Raw genomic sequence first — 23,351 nt, forward strand, 5'->3', positions numbered from 1 at the left:
TGGGCCCAGGTTTTCTGAGCCAAGGCACATGCCCCAGCAGTACTCAGCCAAGTCTCCTGCTCCACCTTGTCACCCCCAGCCTCCCCGATCACACACCACAGCCGCTCCCAGCTCTGCCACATTTGGTGGTCACACCACCCTGGGTCAGGAGGGACAGCTGCTTGGGGTCCACATCCCTCTCATACTTTAGACCTCCTCAGATGCCCCCGCCAGACCTCAGGAGCCCGCAGGTTGGAGCAGGGAGGCCAACTCGCCTCCCACAGTATGTTTGTTGCTAGATTTAGAAGCTGCTGCGTTAGGCTCCCAGTGTTCATTTATCTTGGCTCTAGAGAGGGAGGGTGGTGGGTAGGTGAAGGGGCGACTGGGAAGGTGGGTGAGTCCTTGACATGGGCACCCTTGAGCTTGCCGGGGAGAGAGTGTGCTGGCCTGGCACCTACAACCTGGAGCCAGGGCCTTTCTGGGCATGTACTGCTTGTTTCCTACCCAGTGGGAGGGCTCAGAAAGAGACCTCCCCTAGGCAGGCCAGGGCCACCAGAGCAGAGGGAAGTGGCAGGGATGGAGCATTTCTCTGGCTGCCAGGTCACCTCACTGTCCTTTTCTGGGTGTGGCGGGGTGGGAAGAAACAGAAATGCCCTTGTGGGCCAGGCTGGCGCTGCCTGACACGCTGTCTTCCAACAAACTCTTCCTGGGAAAACAGACCCACTGCCATGTGGCCAACCCGGAAGCCCCAGGGGGCTCTGGCGGACCAGGCCAGGAGTGCACAGAAGCTGGGCACTGAGGAGGGCAGCAGTGTCCTCACCACCTGGACTCTGCAGGCTCACTCTTGAGACCTCACATCCTGAGTGAATATGATGTTACTGGAGGCCCTACAGACGTGGGTAGAGAAGGAATCTGGGGTAGACGGGGTGTCTGTCCCCTTACCTGGGCCACGGGCCATGTCCAGTGGCCACACGAGTAAGACTTGCATCTAAGACTAGCTCAGTGGTTCCTGCCAACTGCGTTTTAGGTACAGAGGTCACTGTCTCCCAGAGCCTCAGGCTACTGATCTGTAAAATGGAGCTCTACCAGCCAGGTGGCCGCTAGCCCCAGGAGGAGGAAAGAGACTGTGGGACTCAGAAAACCTGGGCCCACCTTTAGCTCTCAGCTGAGGTCAGCCTGGGCAACTTAGACTCTGTCTCAAAATAAAAATGAAATGAGGGATGGGGATGTAGCTCAGTGATAGATGTCACGGGGTTCAATCTCCAGTGCTGGAAAAACAAACTAAAAAACAACAAAAAACCAAACAGGCCCCCACCAACCCCAAAACTCTATATACATATGAATGCAGGTTTATGACCCCAAAATACAGATTTCTCAAATCTCTAGTGACCAGTGGCCAGAAGTTTGAGAAATACCACACTCTGGGCAAAATGCAGATATGGTTCTAGGTTGATTTACCTCACGACAAAGAATCTCTAGAACAGTTCTAAATCACTTCCCACGCACCGACAGTAAGAGCACAGTGGTGCAGGAGGGTCTGGGGGCCAAGTGTCTGGCTAGTTCCCCATTCCTTACCTTGCTGGTGGCAGTGGCGGGGGAGCCAGGCAGCACAGGTGTGTTGGTGACCTGCACGTTCAGGTAATTATTGTCGATGAGTGGCCAGGCGCCCTGCACCTTGCAGGTCTGGAAGCGGTCTGTGAAAGTCCTGAGGTGCGGGTCCCCGAACAGACCACAGTGCGTGTAGTTGGGGGCGGCTGAGTGCTTGTGGAAGCTCTTCTCGTAGTGGCAGATCTCCGGGCTGTCCGAGCGCTCCTGGCTGTCCCCCGCTGGTGGAAGTGTGCGCAGGCGAGGCTGCGAGGTGGGGCCATCCTTGGAGCAGTTGTGCTGGCTCATGAGGTCCTCTATGCCATGGACTGCGGAGTGGTAGGCCAGGTCACCCCGGCAGGTGCGGGCCGTCCGCCGCGTGCACAGGGCGTAGGTGCGCAGGGCAGCGCAGAACTCAGGGGCGTCGTCAGAGGCCGGGCTGTGGCTGCCGGACGTGGCGCTCCAGAACTCAGAGTTGCACTTGAGGATCTTGCACGGGGAGATGGCTGTGGAAGGGAATGGATATACCATCAGGGCAGGGCCCAGGGACTTCAGGCCCCTTCTCCCCTGTGTGGCTGAGATGCAGGGAACACACACCCATACCGCATGTTTGCAGATGGTGAGAATTTTCCGCAGGTGCTTGTAAAAGGTGGCACCTGCCCTATCTGGCCTTCTGGATTCTCTTGCACAGCTGGTCCTGAGCTGGAACGGCCAGACATGCAGACCTGCATGTTGAAAGAGCAAGTGGGGCACCTCCCAGCTTAGATAGCAGAGGAGTGGTCAGCAATTCCATGCAGCAGGACTGTGGGAACCGACAGGCCATTCTTGGGCCTCTGACACTTGTGTAGACTTTCATGGCTAGCCTCAAGAATTTTGGCATGAAGCAAGAGAAATTTGGCAGGAATTTAGGCTCCACTCTTAAATGTGTCCCTAGTTCTGCCACTGTTGACCTTGTGCAAATTACTTAACTTCTCTGTGCCTCTTTATATTCATCTAGAAAATGGGAAATAGGATTTACAGTGTGAGGTCATTGAGAGTGTTAAATGATTTGTCTCATGCATAGGACTTTGGATGCCACTGGCATATATAGCCAAGCTCAAAGACCACTGGCTGCTATGATTCTATTAGGCCTGATCATTAGCACCTGGCTTCTGTCGTGGTTACTGTAGCTCCCATCTCCATCTTGCAAGTTGGGAGTCTGAGAGTGGTAACCTTGGATCTGCCCTAATTTGTGTGTGTGTGTGTGTGTGTGTGTGTGTGTGTGTGACTCACAAGCTTTGAGACCTTATTAATGATTAGCCAAGATGACCATGCCTAAGAACTGAGGCTTTAACACACCTGAATCTTGAACCTGGACTTGTAGAACTTGCCCTTTCCTGGCCTTCTGTGTTCTTCTGCACAGTCCATAGTGACCACAAGTGGCCAGGCAGGCAGACCTGCAGTAGGTTCGAGGCTTCCATACAGGTCCCAGGACAAAGGGGCTGGTGGATCAGTTGAGAGGCCCGGTCTCTGAGGTCACAGCCCAGTGCTGGGTGAGGTGGCCTTCAGTCATTGCCCCCATCATTCCAAGTTGGGACCCTAACTTAGTCTGTGACCTTGAAAACACCAGTTTGCTTTTCTGAAGCTGGATTTACTTATAAAATTGAGTTGGACGTAAAAGCAGGAACAAAAATATTCACGAGCAGGCTAATGAAAGAATCCAGGAGCATGCGGCCATCCCAGAGGTGCCCCATGTGATGCCGTCTGCACCAGCTGTCCACCCTCTACCTGGCTGACCCCTCTCCTGGAGCTTCTCCCACCCACCCTTCCAAAGTGGAAATCGCCTGTGCAGGACACACACCCGAGCCCGAGGGCCAGTGCTTTCCTTGTCGTGGGACCTGTGCTTGCATCATTGTTGATAAACAAGGTCGTTTCAGGTGGTATCTGGGTGAATGTTTTTTCTTTTAATTATTTAAATGAGCACCATTAATTATTTAAATTAATTATTTAAATGAGCACCAGGAAAATAATTTTGATGGGAAAGCTGTAGCTTTTCCATTTAAGTTGAAGAAGTAGGTTGGCCCAACAGCACTTAGGTGGAGCCCTCTCTGCAGAGGAGCCCAGGCAGGGTAAGGTGGGCCTGGGGATCTGCACTTGGCTCAAGACCCCAGGGTCACTTTGGATTGGCCAGGCTTCATAGTGAGGTCGTATCCTTTGCAATAGTCACAAAGGGCCAATTTAGAAATGGCTTGTCTGGGGTGTGTCCCATTAGGGACACTTCCTCTGGGGTGGGACAGGGGCCGGTGGTGAAGAATCAAGAGTCAGCTCTCCCCAAAAGCAAAGAGCAGGAGCATGTGCAGCCGCCTTATCACCAACTTAGAGCCACCGGAGGCCACAGAATGAGGCCCTCCCTGCCACTGCGCTCATCCACGAGCCCTTTGCCTGCTCCCCTCCCTTCCCAGAGTGCACCATCCTAGGAGCAGCGTCCTGGCTAAGTGGGCATGGCTGCCTGCCCACCTATTGCTCACAGGTGGTGACAGAGGTCACTCTTGCACTCAGGAAATTCAGTGTCACCAAGTAGGAGGGGACAGATTTATGTCATGGGGCAATGCCCAATAGGAGAATCTCACCAACGTGGGGACCTATTTGGGGAGGCAGCAGTGGGACAGACAGCCAGGGTCAATCCAGCTCTGCCATGCCATTGCTGTGTGACTACAGGCAAACTTACTGACCTCTCTGAACCACGGAGAAGCATAGGAATCTCTCCACACGTGCACTGAGGGGGACTAGGGTTACTGATGAAAGCAGAGCCTGGAGAACTCAGGAAAGAAGCTCCACAAAAAAAGATGTTTTTGTGTTGTTAATTCTGTTCTGTTAAATTTATGGGGGAGGCTGACAGAAATCAGATAATGTGTACTGAGCATGTACTATGTGCGGGATGCTGTACGTGTGTCTCTTTTAACCCTATGACAGCCCTGGGACTTAGTATCCCCATTCAGCAGACAAGTATACTGAGGCTTACAGGCATTAAATAGCTCCTCTCCCAGCTTTCTGGTTGGAGGGTGGATGCCGACCCAGCTCTCAGGCTCTAAGTTGCTTTCCCTCCCAGCCTTTCCAAGCAGCACCAGGTCCTGAGGGGACCACAGGATGAACAAAGACCCAAGTTCTGCTTCCTGCCCTTGAGAGGGCTTACTGGGGAAGGGGCTGTGCACCCATGACTCCACTGGGAGAGAGCGTGGGATGGATACAGCAGTGGGCAGACACACAGGTTGGGCCTCACCTCAGAAGAAATAACCATCAGGACAATAAGGCCTTGAACTCTCTTGGCCGTGTGCAAGTGACAAGCGGCTTTCATATTGCATCTTCACTATTTACCCTAAGCAGAAGATGAGAATTTCTATTATTTTATTTGATGGATGTAAGTGCACAGGACTTGGGGACTGGAGCTAGCCGGGGTCACACAGCCACAAGTGCTGTGGTGCTGAGTGGTTTCTATGCTTTTCAAAGTATAATTGCCGTAAGAGTCCCTCCTGGAGATAACAGCTGAGAATGACCCACTCCCCAAAGGTCCAAAAGCACAACGTGGCTTCTCCTCCCAAGCCTGGTTCTGATGCAGCCACGTGTCAAATCGATTCTGAGCGCGTCCTGAAGAAAGGCCTGCAGGGAGCCCACCAGGGGCAGATGCTGCTGAGAAACAGCCCATCTCTGACTCATGCGGCTCCCCGGCTGCCCAAAGTGCCCAGGGGACCTTGAGCCAGCCTTACAAACCTTCCTTGGTGCTTCAGAGGAAACCCAAGGGCTTCCATCCCACATGGGGAAACTGGAGCTCAGAGCAGGGGAAGGGGAAGGGGTTACTGAGCTGCTACTGACGGTGGCAAGCTGGTACCAGAACTGGGGGGTGCCTGTTGCCCTGTGCCTTCTCTTCAGATGGTAACACTGCTCTCTGGGGCTTGTTGGCCTAAAGTAGACATGTTGGGATGTCATTTCCCAGGAACTTCAGAGAGGGTCTTTGGGGTTACCAGGGCTGGACTGTCCCCGTGGGTGGTGAGCTGAGAGGCCCTTAACCCTCACAGAGCTATCCCACTGGCCCATGTCCAGTGTCCTAAATCACCAACTGCAAGTCCGCCAGAGGTCAGGGACTGAATGTAATCTGGTCCAGCATCAAAAGCAAAAGCTGTGGTGTCACCTGCCAAAGAGATTCCAGAGGGGCTGATTTTTATGTGTATCTTAAAAAAAAAAAATGTACAAGACCTTAATTTCAGGCAGTAAACCTTGGAATTCTGAAGCAAGTGTCCAAGGAAGCGGGGGGGGGGGGTAAGTTTGAAACAGATCTTACGGCAACTCAGGAAGCAGCACAAGGAAGCCAGCTTTTCAGCACAAGTCACCCTCAGTGCTTTCAGCAAGGCAGAGGGAGCTTGCAGCCCTGGAGAGTGGCAGCTGACCAGTCCCACCTGGGCACTGCAAAGGGGAGAGTGGCCCCTTTTAGTCCTGTATCCTCTGGGTGGATCCTAGATAGCCTCTATGCATGGAGTGGACCTGATTAGAAGTTTTCCTAAGCTTTCATTTCTACTCCAGCCACTGACTTGTTCTTGGATAGCAGCGGTGCCTCACAGACACCCCAGAAAAAGGCAAAAGTGCCTTGTAGAGCTTATGCCCTTCAAAAACACATTGGTGAGGCATTGTGTACTTTGCATATTTTCATTTGACCCAGGCCTTCTGACGTCTGGAACTTTTAGGACCAGCTGTTGGACAAACAGGAGAGCCCTGAGACCCTAGATGGGAGACCCACAGAGACAGTGGACTGGCCCTGCCCAGACTCACCAACAGGAAGCCCTTGAATTAGATCCATCGCCCTGCCCCGCCAGGCAGGGGATGTGGATCAGATGTGGATCAGAGTGAGGCCCAGGCATGCTTAGAGGACAGGGTGGGCTCCCAGACCCCGCAGGGTGCAATGAGCCTTTAGTGCTCAGCTTGGGACCCCAGGCAATCCTATGACCCATTAGTTCTTGACTTGTGCAGTGGAGCCAGAGCTGCACAAAGGATCACTGTGACCAATCGCAATGTTCACTTTTTAAGGTGCACCACAGAAATCTAGAACTTGGGAGCTGGGGAGGATGCCAGAGCTTACCAGTTGCCACCCTCCGCTGTCCCAGAGGCAGGACACTCCCTACAGCACTCTTGCCAGGGCAGAACTGGCCCCTCCTGCTCTGGACAGCTCCAGTTCCTTCCCTAGGGTCTCCATTCTTCTCTAGAGCCATACAGAAAAGGCTAAAATATAATTGTCCTACATTTGTTATTTAGTATTTATCAAGACTGCCACTGGGCTTTCCCGCATCACCTTCTCAGGCCTAGTCCTTCAGCTGCTCTTCCTATGGACCTCACTGGGCCATCTGTGCCATCCCAACACCTAACTGGGCTTCCTCTGGCCACCAAGATGCATCCTCCCTATTTGCCTGGGAATCTCCCAAGAATGCGGCCCCCATCTTCGTCCTGGCATCTGGTGGCTCCCACACAGCACACTCAAAAGCACCCCTGAGATGATTTGATGCCTCTTTTTACTCTGTTCCCCAACTAGTTCCCTGGGTCGGGGGATGGAGCACGGGCTTGCTCACAGCCCACCTAAGTAAGTGTGCGACGGTAACACTTTGGGGAGCTGGGCTCCAGACGGCCTTCCTTGTGGGCTGAGCCACAGCAGAAAGAGAATTCACAGCGCACAGCTTGTTGGATTTCATTTTTTTTCTTTTTAATAGCAGCCCAGTGCCTCTGGGAAGCAGAAAGGCAGAGCGGGGCTCTTGGAACACCAGCTGTACAGACCCAGGCAGGATGAAAATATTTATGCACCAGTGCGGCATTAGCTGCTTTCAGAGTCCTCCTTTGAACTGTTAATCAAGCCCAATCTTTCAGAATAATAGCCTGATTATTACCACGCTGTTTGCATAACAAAGAAGCCCAATAAAACTTATTTTGCTGTTCACGGAGGGGGTGTGAAGGATCAACCCTGAGAAAGGAGTCTTAGGAATGTGGTGAGTCGCTCCAGAGCCTGAGCCCAGGAATAAAGACAATGCAATTTGCCACCAAGAAAAGCCCAATAGACCAATAAATTACCCGCGTGCAAAGGGATTAGATCAGGTTTCAGTTGCAGTGCAGGAGGGGTGGGGTAAGCCGGGAGGGAAGAAAACCTGCTCTCTCTTAAAGCGGTAAGGCTCATTTCAAATAGAGTCCCACGGTCAAGTTGTCTTTATCCAACTCTGTGGCTTGCATAGTAACTGTCTGAATTCATTTGCCAGCTGAAAGCTCTGGACCGTACCATGTGCTGGGAACTGTGATTAATGCTGTTCCTGGAACAAGCCTGTTAGTCTCTGTGCTTAAGCAGACTCAGCCATACCAACTTGTGGAATGCAAAGCAAACGCGTTTCCTCTGACTACATGATTTAAAAACGGAGGTTGCTGTGTATGGGGGAAGTATCATTTCAGCGACAGGTGATACAGGAAAGGAGGACTCTGGAAACAGAATAACTGAGATAGCCAAGAGGCAAATGCTGGTTGGTCAGAGTGCAGCCAGGGGTTTAGGGATCAGGCATAAAGCAAATGTCACTCAGCCTCAAACTGCCTTCCTCTGCTGGAGGGGCAGAGACTCTGCAAACCCCACTTTTCTTTTGTCACCTAGTTCCCTCTTAGATCCTAGTACCCAGCACAAGACAGAGAAAGAAAAGCTGGAGGTGGAGAGAAGTACACCTTCTGCCCAAGGCTGTTCCTGCTCCTTGAGCAATGGCCCTTCTCCCCATCAGCCTCTGGCATTTTTGCACAATGTGCCACTCCCCAAGCACCAAGACAGGCCGGGCAGCCCCTCCTTCAAGTTCCTCTTCTCTTGGTCCCTCTGGCCCCAGAGATAGAAGCTGCTTCCTGCAACTCCATGTGCCTCAGTGGTCCCTCTTTGCTTTTCAGACTCATCCAACAATTCCCTACCCTGGCTTCCCTCTGAAACCCCGGGTGGCTGTTCTTTCCCTGACTGACCTGCCTGCCCAGGGACTTTGGCCTTTGCCAGTGGATCAGAAGGAGCCCCTGGTGAATTGGTGGTAGGAATGCGGTATGATCATAGCGCAATTTGAGGAAGTCTTGTCACTGAAGAGGCCACGGCTTCAGTTAGGAGAGAGGCAGGCAGACGAAGGGAGGGGAGCAACTTCCCAGAAAGTCACTGCCAGCCTGTGGGGACACCGGCCTCGAGGCCTCCCACCTCCCCGCCTCACTGCCCACTTGGAGTGACAGCGGACCCCAGCTGCCCACTTGGCAGCATGTCATCAAAATCCTGAAGGGGGTGAGGGAGCTAGCATGAAGCCAGAAGCCAACTCGCCCACACCTAGCCTGAGCCCCATGCTGTGACCGCTCTCCACCCTCTCCTTCTGCCCCTTGTCCCACAGCACTGCATCTAGGTGGGGGACAGGAAAGGCCCTACTGTCACCATCTGGTGAACTCTGGCCTGAGCTGTGCTCTGGAGTCTCCTTCAGTTGAGGGCCGCCTGAGGCTGCCTGCTGGTGTCCCTCGGGAGGAACCGCATTCCAACATCCTGGCTGGGGCATCATCCTGGCTGCTGTAAACATCCAGGTGTTTGGCATCAGATACCGAGAGGAACACGCCCAGGACTGACTGCATTTTTTCACCAGGTTCAGCAGAGCTACCTTACTTAACCTATGACAGCCACAGCGGTCCTCTTACCTCAAAGACATTCCTCCCCCAGGCCTGCCTCAGAAGGCCTCAAGGAACTGACCTGGCCTGCAGCTCCACCTCAGTGTCTCCCACCCCTTCAATCCACTGGGAATTTCCTAAGGGTTACCTCCAGGGTCTGGCCTACCTGAGAAAGAGGGAGGCAACAGAAAGCTTCTGGAGAAGGAAGCTTGACCTAGGGAGGGGAGGAAGGAGGACAGGGGTCGTGGAGGGCTAAATGCATTGTGGGGCGACTCTGGGTAGAAATGGCTGAGGGCTGCTCGTGGAGCTGAGGCGGGAGGTGCTGCCCCCTTGACACCCCAGCCGGTGCGGCTCTGCCTCAGACTCCACACACACCCAGATGCCACGAGAAACCACGCCAAGTGCCAAGGGCAAAGGTACACCTCAGTTTTCTAAATGGGCCAGTTTGTCAGCAGGAGAATGGTTTGAAAGTCCATTTGGTTGCTCCCAGGCTCAAGGCCACAGGCAGTCTGTCAGTCAAGAGGCTGAGCACTTCACTGGGCAAGAGGGACCCATGGTGGGCCAGGGCCAGGGCTAGCATCCATGCCAGCAGCATCTCGCCTTAAAACATAGGCTCAAGGTACCCCAGGTGCTTCAAGGAGGGTGGTTATAGGCAATAATGTAACTTCCCAAATGTCAATAAAGCTTGCAGGTGAGTGATTTGGTCTTCCTATTTTGAGGCATAACCCCTTTTCTTGCCTCTAGGGCTGGTACCAGAGATGATGAACCTGGCCCTGCCTCCAGCAACCCTGGGTTCATTTGCTTAGCCACAGGACAAAATGCATTCAAAGTGGCTCTCCCCACTCCCTGCCATCCTCCGGGAGGTCGTCCTCCTTAGCCTTCCTCATGCACTGGAAGGGCAAAGGCACTTGGCTGGGCCCAATACCAGCTGGCACACACACCGGGGCTAGTAAGCCTGTGTTCGTGGGACATTCCTCAGCAGACAGCCATAATAGGTGTCTGAGTATCCTGACTGCTCGGCTGAACTGGTACATGAAATGAATACAGAAGCAAAACCCAGTGGGCATAAATCTGACTTGGGAAAATATGCACAATGATGGCCCTGCCAGTTTGTCTTCCTGATGACTGGCTGCCATGTTCTTCTTTGGAATGCTTAGCCAGATGGACAGAAAGCAGAGTGGGCTTCTGGGAAGAGGCAAAAGCACTTGGTCCATGGGAAATGCGGACACCTTTCATTCCACTATTCAATTATATCCCCAAAGTTTATTTCTCACCCTGACTTTTAAAGCCTCATATGCTACACAGTACAGTCTAATACACTAGATAGAAAATTTAATCTGGTATATGGGGAAAAAACAGGAGTACAGATTCTACTTCTGGCTCAGCTAGGTAACAAGCTGTATGTGTAACATCAGGCACTCTCTGACCCTCTGTTTCCTCATTCGTAAAATGAGAATGATGATCTTTATGGGGATGTGCTTAAAACATCTAGCAGAGTACCTAGCACATTGTGACCACTCAATCAATAGAAGAGCTTTTAAAATTATTATTCTCCTTCAAATGATCATACTTTGGAGAGAACAACGTGAAAGGTATTATGTCTTAAAGAAAGTTTGTGAAATGTTAATTAATGATGGTTTGTGAGATGTTGGACTGTGGGTTTTTTTTTTTTTATTTGTGCTTTTGGTATTTAGATTTAAAAGTGAGATTATTCTGGAAAAACAACAAAATTGTAGTCTTTGTCCTTTGAGCAAAAACAAACAAACAAATAAACAAACATAAAATCAGCCTGAGCATGAAAAATCCAAGGGCCCTATAGTTCCCAAGACTGTGCTGGGTATGCCTGGGAGGGGAGGGGAAGGATAGAGAGAAGCAGAAAATGAGGTTCTTGCCCTTATAAACAGAACTGATGATTGAGAAGAACACAAAATCCCAAGACCCATGAGTCAATGAAGCCAAGGAGCAGCTGAGCCATCAACAACCAAGGTGACAGGAGCCCAAGGCACTGATCCTGTGGGCAGGGTAGTGGGCATTCCTCTCCAAACTAATTCACCTGGCCAAATGAGGTGGAGAGAGATGGTGGCAGCAGTTACAGCAAGGCGACAAGGGGCAAAGGCAGGAAGAGCCCCAGCCCCAGGTGACTGGACTGCATGGTGGCCCCGGATACCGGGGACTTCACAGTGGTGTACTGACACGCAGGCGAAGAGGGGTGGAAAGTAGGTTGACCAACCATCCTGGTTCGCCTGGGACTGGGGATGTATTCTCAGGATTCTTAGCTTCCAGTTAAAACTAGGAAAGTCTTGGCAAACTGGGATGAGTTGGTCATCCAGGAAGAAACAGGTCTTTGAAGTCATGCAGGCTGTATTTCAGCCCAACAGCAAAACAGCATGGCCCCTAATTGGTACTCAACCCTAATCTGGGGTACTCTGTCTAGTACAAGGCCTTACACATTTCACCAAGGAACAGGATCTTAGCAGGAATCACAGTCCCCCTGGCAACATGTAAACTGGTCCCCACGTCTACCCACTTATTCTTCCATATTTCCCCATCTCACAGAAAGACCTTATCTGTGCCCCTGGATCCCCCCATCTTGTGTTCCCAACACTCCTGCAATCCCCTCCTTTGAGTGCTGGTGCAACTACCAGAAATTTCTCTAACCTTGCAGAAAGGTCTCCCTTTTCCAAACCAGAAGACCAGAGACCCTTTCCTCTATCACCAACTCACCCTCAGGGCCCACAGGGCCAATCATCTATAGGAGTTTAAATTTACCTCTCCTTAGGAGCCAAGGCACTACCCTGGCCACCCCTTGACATAATGGCTATGAGCTGGCTCTGCTGCCATCTGGCTTTTGTAACTGAATGTCCCTTGTTTTCTCTTCTATGGACTAAGTGATTGTATCCCCCATTCATATGTTAAAACCTAACTCCAAATGTACTGGTATTAGGAGTTAAGGGGGTTTCAGAGGTAATTAAGTCATGGGAATAAAGCCCTCATAAATGGGACTGGTAGTCTTATAAAAGGGACCCTAGAGAGTCTTCTACCCCTTCCACCCTGGGATAACAGAGGGAAGGGAGACATCTATGAGTCAGGAGGTGGGCTCTTACCAGACAACACTTGGCACCTTAATTTTGAACATTCCAGTCTGTTGAACTGTGCAATAAATTTCTGTTGTCACAAGACTCTTAGTCAATGATATTTTGTTACAGCAGCTCAGTTGGACTAACACACTCTCCTTTTGCTACACAAAGTCCAACTGTGAGAGAGTAATAATGTGGTAATTAGGCAGGGCCACAGGAGGCTACCTTGCTTGCACATTTTAAACTGCAGTTTTAACAGAAATATTCTTATCTCTAGAGCAACACAGATGTGCTTGGACATTACAGAGGGCTTTGGTCTCCCAAGAATCAGTTTACCCACTGAATAACATTTAACATTTAAACATTTTAAAAATAGCTGCTGTATAAAAGTGTAAGGGAAAGAAATAAGGAATAAAGAAAAGCTACAGTGCAATAATTCTTAGAACCAGTGGTCTTTAAACGTGAACATGTACCATATTTCCTGGGAGTGCAGATTGTTGCCCCCTACCCCAGAGTATCTGCTTCAGTAGGTTTGGGTGGGCCCTGAACTTGCATTTCTAACAGGTTCCCAGGCGAGATGGATGCTTTTGGTCCAGGGACCATACTTTGAAAAAAACAGCTAGAGTACAGCATCCACGTGTAGTTAACAAGAAACTTGTCCAAAACATGCCTTGGGTGGATTTCTCTTAGAAGAATGGATTTCTCTTGCTTGATAAGTCATGATGGCCTCAAAGCTTAAAAACTATCTATTAACTGTGTCTGGAAGAGGCTATTTGTGGAAGGCTCTTCTGAGTTTTTTTCTGGCCTCCCCCTCTTGGGTAGATGTGGCCACTCTGCTCTGTCCCACAGCATCATCCAAGCTGATGGTCTTCCATTTCATGTGACATGGCAGAGCCCCTTTATCTTCACTAGGCTATGTCTGCCTGAAGGCCTTGGTCAGAGGCTGTCACTGAGGCAGGGCTACAGGAGGCTGGCCATACACATGAGTAAGTAAATGTAAACACTCAAAACAAACACTCTCAGTCTAGCAGAGCATAGGCATCTTTCTGCACAGAACTATGTCCAATTTAATTTGCACTCCTGTGGGTTTACTCCTGGCAGCCATTCAAGCTGGCCAGCTTTGAACAAACCTATGCTTTCACAAGGCTGCTCAGCCAGTTTCCACCTGTCTTCAGTGGGAGAAGCCGTGGCACACAGGGTCCCAGAATGTGTCTCTGGGCCTCCTCTTGCACTTGCCAGGGCTTTTTATTTATTTATTTTTAACTCCCCACTCTCCACTAGAAGTCCAGGTTTTCTGACATTATGCCAAAGCCCTTTCCTGGACCAACCAATCAAAGGATGTGACAGTTCGTCTCTTTGTTGTGGAAAGTACCCATTTCATCCCTTACTTAGGAAACTGTCTTTAGACCCAGGTTTCTTGAACACACAAGTTCTGGAGCCTTTGGCTGATTTAGTTATGGGGTATGGGAAGCTCAGTTTTCCTTAAGGTGGGCAATCTTGACCACATGCAACTGTCAAGGAGAAAGGTTAGCCAGTTGGCATGGTAGTAGAGCAGCTATCTGTTCCATCTGATGGGTTTTGGTTACCAGTTTTGAAGCCAAAAAGAAATGGGTTTCTTGGAAACAAAAGTGATGGAATTTAGGCTGTGAATTATATAACCCACCATCATTCCTCAGACTATGCCGGAATACTTTCAAATAAAAGTTTTTAAGACAAAGAAATGGACTGAGAAACAACATAAACACTACTACTCAGCCCTTGCTGCTCTTCCTACCTCGAGATCTTCTGCCAGTTCCTCCTTAACTCCTCTTCTCTCCTAAGAAGTTAAAAAAGTGCTGCAGCTTTAAGAGCAGGAAGGTGTTGTTTTAAGGGCCCTTGAGCCCCCCTTCTCAATTTCAGCACTGAGCTGAGATCACATCCCCCATGGCAGCCAAGGGACAAAAGCCATTTATCAACCCATCTGATAAAACTTCCAGTGGACTGAATCTTTATCTAGACCAAACCAAGATGAACACAAACTGCAAACTCCTCAGAAAGGGGGGTGTGTGTATTCTTTTTAAAAAGAGGGTGATTTTCACTTTATTTCTTTAATTCTTGGGAAGGGAATCAACATTTCAATTGGACTCTTTTAAGTAGATGGAGAAACTGCATTTTCAAGGAATGGGGATCTGGGGATGACCCTCAATGGAGGTTTTGATATTCAGCGGGTGCAATGGGGCTGAGAGCTGTCTAGGGTACACCGGCACCTCCCTCATCTTGTCCGTGGCCAGGAACGTCCCTTGGAGCAGGTCGAAGCTCTGGAGCAGGTCCCGGCTCCCTGGGAGGCTCCTGGACTCACAGCTGCTGAGTACTTGGGCCAACTTGGCTGGGCAGGCGCTGGGGGTCCTTGTAGTAGGACCGGGACACAAGGGTAAACTGATCGCCCCCCACCAAGTACTACTCGCTGCCTACGTGGTCCGCCCACCGGGAGCCCCAACTCGCAGCCAGGCCAAGCCAAGACTGCCCAGTTCTGTCTATTCCTTGAAACCCTGCTGGCTGAGGAGCAAATCAAAACAACCCAATACTCTAACTCAAGTCTGATCATGCAGATCTCAGCTGTGCGCAGGGGCTGCAGATCTGCATCTGACTGAGGTGAGAAACAGGCTGGAATTTTTTTGCAAAAAGACACCTCTGAACCCCCGCAACACAATGGAAATGGCCGGGAGATCCCGCCTTGCAAGAAGGACCATTTGGCCCGTGACATTGTGTTTATTTGTATTTTTAGCAGGAGAAAAATGGGTATGAAGGGTTTAACTGGCGTTTCCAGGCTGTGAGCAACATATGGCAAAAATGAAATAAAGTTTTACGAAACATTACAAAGAAAACAGACCGGGGATTTAAGTTTCGTGCCTTCCCCCTCCCCCCACAAAAGGAAAAAAAAAGTAAAGAAACCGGAGCGTTTGGGAAGGAACAAATGCTTCTCTGTGGAGTTGGTCTCCCTTCCCCCAACAAAAACAAGAGGTCCGGGCTCCGAGGAATTTGAAAGCAACGATCTGCCAAAAACATTGTGAAAAACTATGGGGGATTCATTGGAAACAGATGGGCTTTTTCAGCTTTAATTCTAAAATTCTCTCCCTTTCTGACACAATAAAAACAAACAGGGGGCGACGCGGAATGTTATCAAACAGGAATACGAGCTCATCTGAACCGGGTTGGTGGGCTTCCCCGCGTGGGCAAGCACTTGCGGGCTGGACGGGGGTCCCAGGGGAGGGGCCGGTCGGGGACTGGGGTGCAACCTTCGGGGAGCCCTGGGCTGCATCTCTGAGCACCAGGCAGGTTTGCAAACTGGCAGGCGAGGAGCTGGAGAAAGTGCCCATAACACCCAGTTGGTGCCCCCTCTTCTCCGTCTCTTCTGGAGCCTCTAAGAGGCGCATCCCGGGCACCCTCTTTCTCGGAAGGAGAGAGGGCAGGCACCCCGAGATCTCGTCGCCCGATTCTTGCCTTCACAGCTCGGGCGGGGTCCCCCCTGGATGTCCACTGGCATCCATCGTGCCCTCCGTGGGGCACGGGAGAAACAAAGACCCGTGGAAATGGGAGGCGGGGGCCCAAGGAGGGCTGGCGAACTTGAACCCCGACTTGCTCAAACCCTGTAGGACAAGTGGCCCTGTGTTGAGGGGAGGCCCGGGAAGCGGGTTCTCCGGCCAGGGGGCAGTGCCTTACCTGCGGGGAAGCTGCAGAGAAGGAAGGCGAGGGTCGGCCAGAATCCCAGGGCTGAGCGTCCTGCCCCTCTCCCCATACCCATCCATCCAGCTCGGCCTGTTACCACTAGCCTCTCCCTGGAAGAAGAGTTTAGAAGAAAAGAAGAAAATAAATCACGCTGCGGAAAAAAGGCAGCCTCGCTCCGCCGGCGGGAGCAGCGAGCCGGGNCTGGAACCTCGGAAACCCGCGTCGGTGAACTCAGGGCGTGCGGAGCTCTGGGACTTTTGCGTGGTTTCCATACCCACTGCTGCCCACGCAGGAAACGCCCAGCACCCCTCCTGGGGCGACCAGACCCCGTAGGACACAAGGAGGGCAGCGCGCCCCCTTAAACCTTCACATAAATATCCAGTCCAAGTAGAAACAGTTTGGAGACAAGCCCCAGCCCTTCTTTCCAACGAGACTGCCATCCCGAAGACGCCACTGACACCCCTTGGTTTATTGCTCTCTCTCTGATGTGTCCCCAGAGCAGCAGGCTGGAAAATCTGCTTCCCAGTCGTTCGGGTCTAGGTGGGGATGGTCCGTCTGCAGGATCTCGGCCACTGACGCACCTCAAGGCTATACAGCCCGCTGGGGCCCCGGGCCACCCATCTGGACTAGGCTCGTGTCGACTCAAGCATCTCCTGTAAGCAACTCCTTGCTTTCTGAGAACTTGCCCTGCCTGCACCCCCGAACAGGGGCCTGCGGGCTTGCCGTGCCTTCCAGGGCACAGCTGCCACCCCAGGGAGGGGAGATGTGGATGCGCTCATCCCCGGAGAGCACAGGGCAGAAACCACTGGCAGTGACAGAAAGGCTCCCAAGGCCGATCTTGGGAGGGCTTCGGGGTGGTGACCTCCCTTTAACTCGGTTGCTTATTTTTCTGGGAGCAAAATGTCTCCTCCTGCAACTCTTCTGTTGTGATATTCAAGGGACTGGCAACTTCCCCTGAGAAACATCTTTTGGATGAAACACAAATAGGCCAGAACAAGTGTTTTTAGTCAAACCAGTTCCTCCCTCTATCCCCCTTACCTTACTCCCAACCCTGCCCATCTGGTTCTTTGGGGGGAAAAAATCTGGGTTTTTATCCAATTTAGATGTTTCTCTTAAGCACTATCACAGCCCTCACTTGCTGTGGGCCACACAAGCTGCAGGGCTATGTCTGCAATTTAGTACTCTGCTGCCAGGAGGGAATCCTGGGGAGGAGCAGGCTGTGAGGAAAGGGAAGGAGGACCTGTGTCCTCAAAGACACAACCCCCAGCAGCATTGCAACTTCTGAATCTGGCTTCCCTAAACAGGGAAGAAAGAAGACTAATTGTTCAGCCCACTCTGCAGTGGGGCAGCAGGAAGATGCAGTACCCACAGTTCTAAAACTTCATGGAGGCAACTGTTGTCCTTGATAGTTGGGATGCCCCTGTGGTTTCCCTATTTTAGTCTTAGACCAACAGGACCTAATTATCATTTCTCCAAACCAGGATTCATTTTTAGGGACCCTTTACAAAATGTTGTTTGTAAAATGTTAAAAATTTGTCCAGGGAGAGCTCATCATCTGAAAATCCAGGTCTCAAATGGTATTCCTTTCAATCATGGCCAGCCCTTGAGGCTAGACCCAGCAGCTTATTGTGCTGGGTGTAATCACAGCACCCAGTACATTCCAGTAGCAACCCCGGCACACTGAGGCAGGCATACAGCCAGACAGCCAGAGGCACTGGGTGACCTTTCCAACCCTGAGGTCCAGCAATTAACACCATTTGCTGGAATCTGCCTTTCCTGAGCTAGTTCTACAGCCTTAGCCTTTGAATGAGAGAAGAGATCTATTAGCATTCCCAGGAGCCCAGACAGTAATGAACCACCATCACTGCCCTGACATCTTCGGGTGGCATCTTCAGGTCAGAGACCATGGCTTAGGGTCCTTTAGAGGCGATTCAGCCTTCTGAAAATCCTGAAGCAGATTCTTGTTGTGCTGCCCTTGCCCAAGAGTGGACTTTGGCAGCAGAACTTTTAATCTCTACCTCAGTTTCTTCATCTGAAAAGGTCAGGCTAAACCCTCACCTCAAGACTTCAACTGAATTTAACTTGGGATGGGACAGTGGGCCCTGGGACTTCCTCAGTATCCCTGCTAGGGAACTGGCTGACATTTGAGGAGGAGACCGAAATCTTATGGCATAAGCAAATTAATTGAGAAAGGGCTTTTTTCCTCATGAGGAAAAAAGGATGAATTTGGACATGCCCAAGATGGGCATTTGTCCATTACACTGTTTAAACTGTCAAGAGAAATCCAGCCTCAAATGGGGCAGTACAGGAGTATGTCGACTTCAACTAATTTATCAAATTATTGATGACTCCTCTAACTCCATACAGAAATAAGAAATTCTTGAAGGGTTGGATTTTGGAACTCTGCACTCCATGTACCTTTAAAACTCACTTAACGCATTGTAGAGCTACTTGTGAACAAATAGTCCCATCAAGTTTGCCCACTTAGGGGCAGAGAGACTGTCTACGCTGTGGTCTAGGCCTCGGGCTGAGATCTTTTCATGCATGGTTCCAGTTCCCCTTCCCCAGCCTTGGCTGTGGAGGCTCCACTGCTGAGCCCTCCCCCACTCCTCTTACTCCCCACCTGGTGGGGGAGCAGCTTGGGAAGCAGGCTTCTAAAAGAAGGACGGGGTTTGACAGGAGGCTGAAGCCCTCCCTGGGGTGGTGGTGGACAGGGACTCCAGCTTTGCCTGCTTCTAGGTTTGAGTGTTTCCAAAACCAGGGCCTGAGCCATCAGTTACATTCAGGACCTACTGCATGCTAGTCCCTGAGGGATGAAGAAATACCCCACTGTAGTGTGAGGTTAAGTGTCTGCTACAGGTTCATGTATTAAAAGCCTGGTTCCCAGGCTGACACAATTGGGAGGGAGTGGAAACTTTAGGAGATAGTGTCTTACTGGAAGTCCTGAGGGTTATTGGGGGCATGCCCTTGAAGTGGATTGTAGGACCCTGGCCCCTTCTTCTTCTTCTTCTTTTGCTTCCTGGCTCTCAGGTGAATAGTTGGCTTTGCAAGTGCCATCCAGCATGTCCAGTAGAGGGCCAAAGACCCTTCAAGAATGGGTCGACCCAGTTTTGGACTGGAAACTTCAAAATTGTGAGCCACAATAAGTCTTTTGTCTTTACAAGTTAATTATCTCAGGTCTTTTGTTATAGTAACGGAAAGCTGATTCTAATACAGCTCCTATGTTTGAACAGTTGGTAGAAACAGATAAGAGACCAAGGATGACCAGAAAAGGTGAGTTGAGAAGTTGAATGATCTTTACCAAAAAGATGGTGGCCTATTTCTAGATGTCTCAAAGGATTTGTTTTTTTAGTAATAATGACTAACATTTGGATACACTCTCACATTGTGTCAGGTGCTGGTTTCCATTTCTAGACACTTTTGGCTAAGGGATGTTTGATGATCAATCATCCTCACTGTACAGATTAGGAAACTGAGGCTGAATGAGCTGAAGTACTCACCGAATTACTAATAAATGCAAAGCCGAGTTTTCAACCCTCACGCTAGGTGTGCTAAATGGGCCATTCTGTTCAACGATAGTGTCTGCAGTGGGCTTAAAGTCAAGGCAGACTGACAGAGGAGACACAGAACACAGGTGCCCAGGCCTCCAGCCCAGCCTAGGGTGCAGGGAGGGGGAACAGGAAAAGGATTCAGGGTAGAAGGAACAAATTCAACTTGAATGAATATGTGGCTCATTTGAGGATCTGCAAAGGCTGGGGTCTGAGTGTAGGAGAAAGAGGTGAAGCTGGAGAAGGAGAGAGCAACAGTGTGGTAGACGGAGAAGCACTGGGGGCCTTACCTAAGGCCTCTAGATAGGGAAGGTTGCTTCTTTGGGGAGACACTGTAGGGGATTTAAAAACACATATGTTTTGGCTCCACTTCAAAGCAGCTAAATATGAGTCTCCAGGGGTACAGCCTGTGCATCAGTATTTTTGTGTGAGTATGTGGTGTTGCAGATGGAACCCAAGGCCTTACCCGTTCTAAGCCAGAACTCTACCACTGAACTGCATCTCCAGCCCTGCATCAGTATTTCCTAAGCCACTCTTCAGAATGTGACACTCCGTGTAGGTCTTCCTTGGCTGTTTGGAGCTACCCCCAGTACCTTTCCAGCTATGGGGCTTGAAATTCTTTGTTTGGCTGAAACCAGTTTTGATTTAGATTTCTCTTACTAATGCTAACAGAATTCTGGGTTATATGGGGGAAGCTAATGGTCCAATATTGGTATTTTTGCCAACCTCAGAAATACATGGATGTGCTGCTAATGTCTCTCAATCCATCATTAAGAGCCAGTTCTTGGCTATGCATTTGGTAAACTGCTTCAGCATTTTGAAAACTATTTGCCTTCACCATGTTATGAGAAACTGAGTTGCTTCACTGTACAACTCTGAGCAGGAATCAATCTTTTAAAATTTATCTCTCAAGTTTCTCTTTTAACAAGAGCTACCCTGGGGTCTGGTCATCTCAGATTTGATGAGCCAGTCTCCGTTCATGCTCTCCATAACCTCCAAGGTTTTATGGCCTCTGATCATATCACCTTTCTGGCTTCATCTTTCCACACTAAAGCCCTCAAGGAACAAAGCAGCCCTGCTCTCATGAAAAGCTTTCTCTGGCTGATTACATTGCTCACCCTTCTACAGTTCTGAGATATTTTTTTTTTCTGCAGGCAAATGTAATAAAACTGCCAGGTCTGGATATAGCCTGCGTAGAATATTATTTTTGGCTTGGTTTCCAATGCCAGTTCTGATGGCATTTTAGCATTTTTTGAGCACTTGGTCCTGTGTGACCTCTGGCAAACATACATTTTGCAAAGACCCCAAAGTTGTCTTTTGTGGCTATAAACACAGACCGAACAAAGCCCATTTTCTTGGAATTTGGGTTGTGTTCTTGAAAATGATTTAATTTAGGCTTGCACCTGTAAAAGTTTCATATGGATTTTCCTGTGAATTCATAAACTTGTCCTGGCTATTTCTGCAGAACTTTTCATCTGTAGGACTGGAACTATTTGAGCTTTCTCTCCTTCACGTAATATATAATAAATTTAAACTAAGTCTAGATGCACAAGCAATCCTCAGGATGCCCACTATTTATAATTCATCCAGAAAAGTACCTGTTTATTGTATTTTTTTTGTTTTTTTTTGTTTCCAGTCTTTAAGGATAATTCTGATCTGTGGCATTTCCCTCCCACATTCTGTAGCTACTAACTACTGTAAGTGACCTTTGGGGTGGAACTTTGAAAGTCTAAACATAATTTATTCTTGAGTTTCTCTGTCCTCTCTCTAAGGCTCTGTCTACCATTTCTATCAAGTAGTCCAGTTTCATAGCCTCTTGTTAGAAAGTGTGTTGTGTTCACCCAGCTAACTGGGAGTTTAAAGCATGCTGACCAATACTATTCTTTTAGTATATATTCAAAGTGGCCTTGAAAAATGACCCTTAGGTGGTTAGGCTCCTTTTGTGGACAAGAGGCACAATGTACCATGTGGAAAGACAATGACATAGTTTGGCCAGAAGGATGTCATTACCATCCTACATGATCACCACCCTCTTACCTGCAGGAGATCCTACAGATGGCTGTAGAACCCCCCTTGCCATATTTGTTTCCATGACAATTTAGGAGAGGGCGTCTCTCTATTCCCTATTTTACTGCTTCCAAAGCATTTGTGAGTTTTGCTGTCACTTTAACTGTCATTGCTTTAGACAATTAAGAACCTCTTCACCTTTTTTTTTTTTTTTAATTTTAGCTTTTGCCCTAAGAAAGCTCTTTCTCTGTGTGCATATTATTTCGTTTGCTTTGGTGTTTCCTTCACTCACTAGGAGAGACCCTTCTCCCTACTCATTAAACACACAGAATTCATTTTAACATTTGAATGGTTTAAAACACACACTCATTAACCTGATATTCCAGATAGCTCTCTTTAGAAACTGAGGAAGTATCTCATCCTTGATTTGAGTTCTTTCATATGCATTTAAAACACCTTAGCAGATTTTAGTTGCTCTTGGACATGTCTTAAGTGTGTATTATCAAATCAGTAATATTTCCCCCTCATACTTCTGTTTTATTCATTTAAAAAGAATTGAGTCCTAGGCTCCAGGGAAGGCTCTGAGCTGGGTTTGCGGGGTTCTGAGATGAACAGTGGACAGTGCTGGACCTCTCCAGGCAATGTAGTGGAGGATCCAGACTTGAGGAACAATGGGTTCAGCACAATGTGACAAGGGCTTTGAGGGATTTATGTCCTAGAAGTACAAGTTTAGAGCCCATCTCCATTATTGCAAATTAACATAGGCCTTTGTAAAGTTGGCAAGGCTTTTGGAGATGGATGTTGGAAATATTTTTAACAAACTGAATCACTGATTGCAAAGCATGACATCACTAGTCACAGATGTACAGAGTTCAGCTCGGTGACTGTTAGATTACCCACAGTGCTTTTCTCTATTAGTACCAGTTTCACACTGTTTGAAACAACTTCCACCAAAATTTGACCTCCTGGACAATCTGGATCCGATGGCTCCATGGATTAGCATTGATGAGCCATCAGTCTACTTTTGGGAACAGAATCTGGGAGCCTTCAGGGCCTGAAGGTCTAGCTCAGTCAGCCTGGGACAGGTTCATGGATTATTCTCCTTAGAACCTCCCCAGCACATCACAGCTAACAGGCAAGGATGTATTCACTGTGCTTGGTAGACAGATAAAAAGAGATTTCTAAGGAAAGAAAATTCTAGGAAAACAAATTTTTGGGGCATTCACATTCTTTCAATCTAGCATCAAATGTATTTTTAAAATATTGAAAAAGTAATATAGGTACATGTTAAAAATCAATTTCCTATTAAATGACTCTCCCTGGAGGTAATAACTGTTAAGAGTTTCATGTGCATCTTTCCAGATACTTTTATGTGCACATATAAAATCTACCCATCTACCTATCTGCCTGCCTATCTAATCTAATTGAATGCAATCTACTGATAATTTTGCCAAAAGCTATTAGCAACCTTTTGGAGGCTCTCTTTCCAGTAGGTATTTCCTACTTTAATTTCTTTCTTGGTTGAATAGTACTACAGACCCTTTCATCGGGCCAGGAACTAAGCAGTCACCATTATGTGCCCATGTCTATATGGACAGAATGAAATATGAAATAGTCCACAAGAGGGATGCAAAGTGTCTTCTAACAGCTGCATCTCGCCTCTTTGTGGACTTCCATTCTCACTTTGAAGTCACCTATTCTCTTCACATTCAGAAATCAGACAATTCACACTTACCCAAACTTACACTGCATAAGGTAAGCAAGTTGCTTGAGGTTACCCAGCTAGCTT

General features: G+C 49.2%; 1 protein-coding gene across 1 annotated transcript in view; it reads right to left on the reverse strand.

Moving 5' to 3' along the window:
- The window catches only part of Rgma (repulsive guidance molecule BMP co-receptor a), a 39,351-nt gene that overhangs the window by 7,485 nt on the left and 8,515 nt on the right, over positions 1 to 23,351 (reverse strand). Inside the window, 2 exon segments of the mRNA XM_015493107.2 lie at positions 1,555 to 2,069; positions 16,002 to 16,117. Of these exon segments, the coding sequence (XP_015348593.2) occupies positions 1,555 to 2,069; positions 16,002 to 16,117 (631 nt within the window).

The sequence above is a fragment of the Marmota marmota genome, unplaced genomic scaffold, assembly GCF_001458135.2.
Source record: "Marmota marmota marmota unplaced genomic scaffold, marMar, whole genome shotgun sequence".
Classification (NCBI taxonomy): Eukaryota; Metazoa; Chordata; class Mammalia; order Rodentia; family Sciuridae; genus Marmota; species Marmota marmota.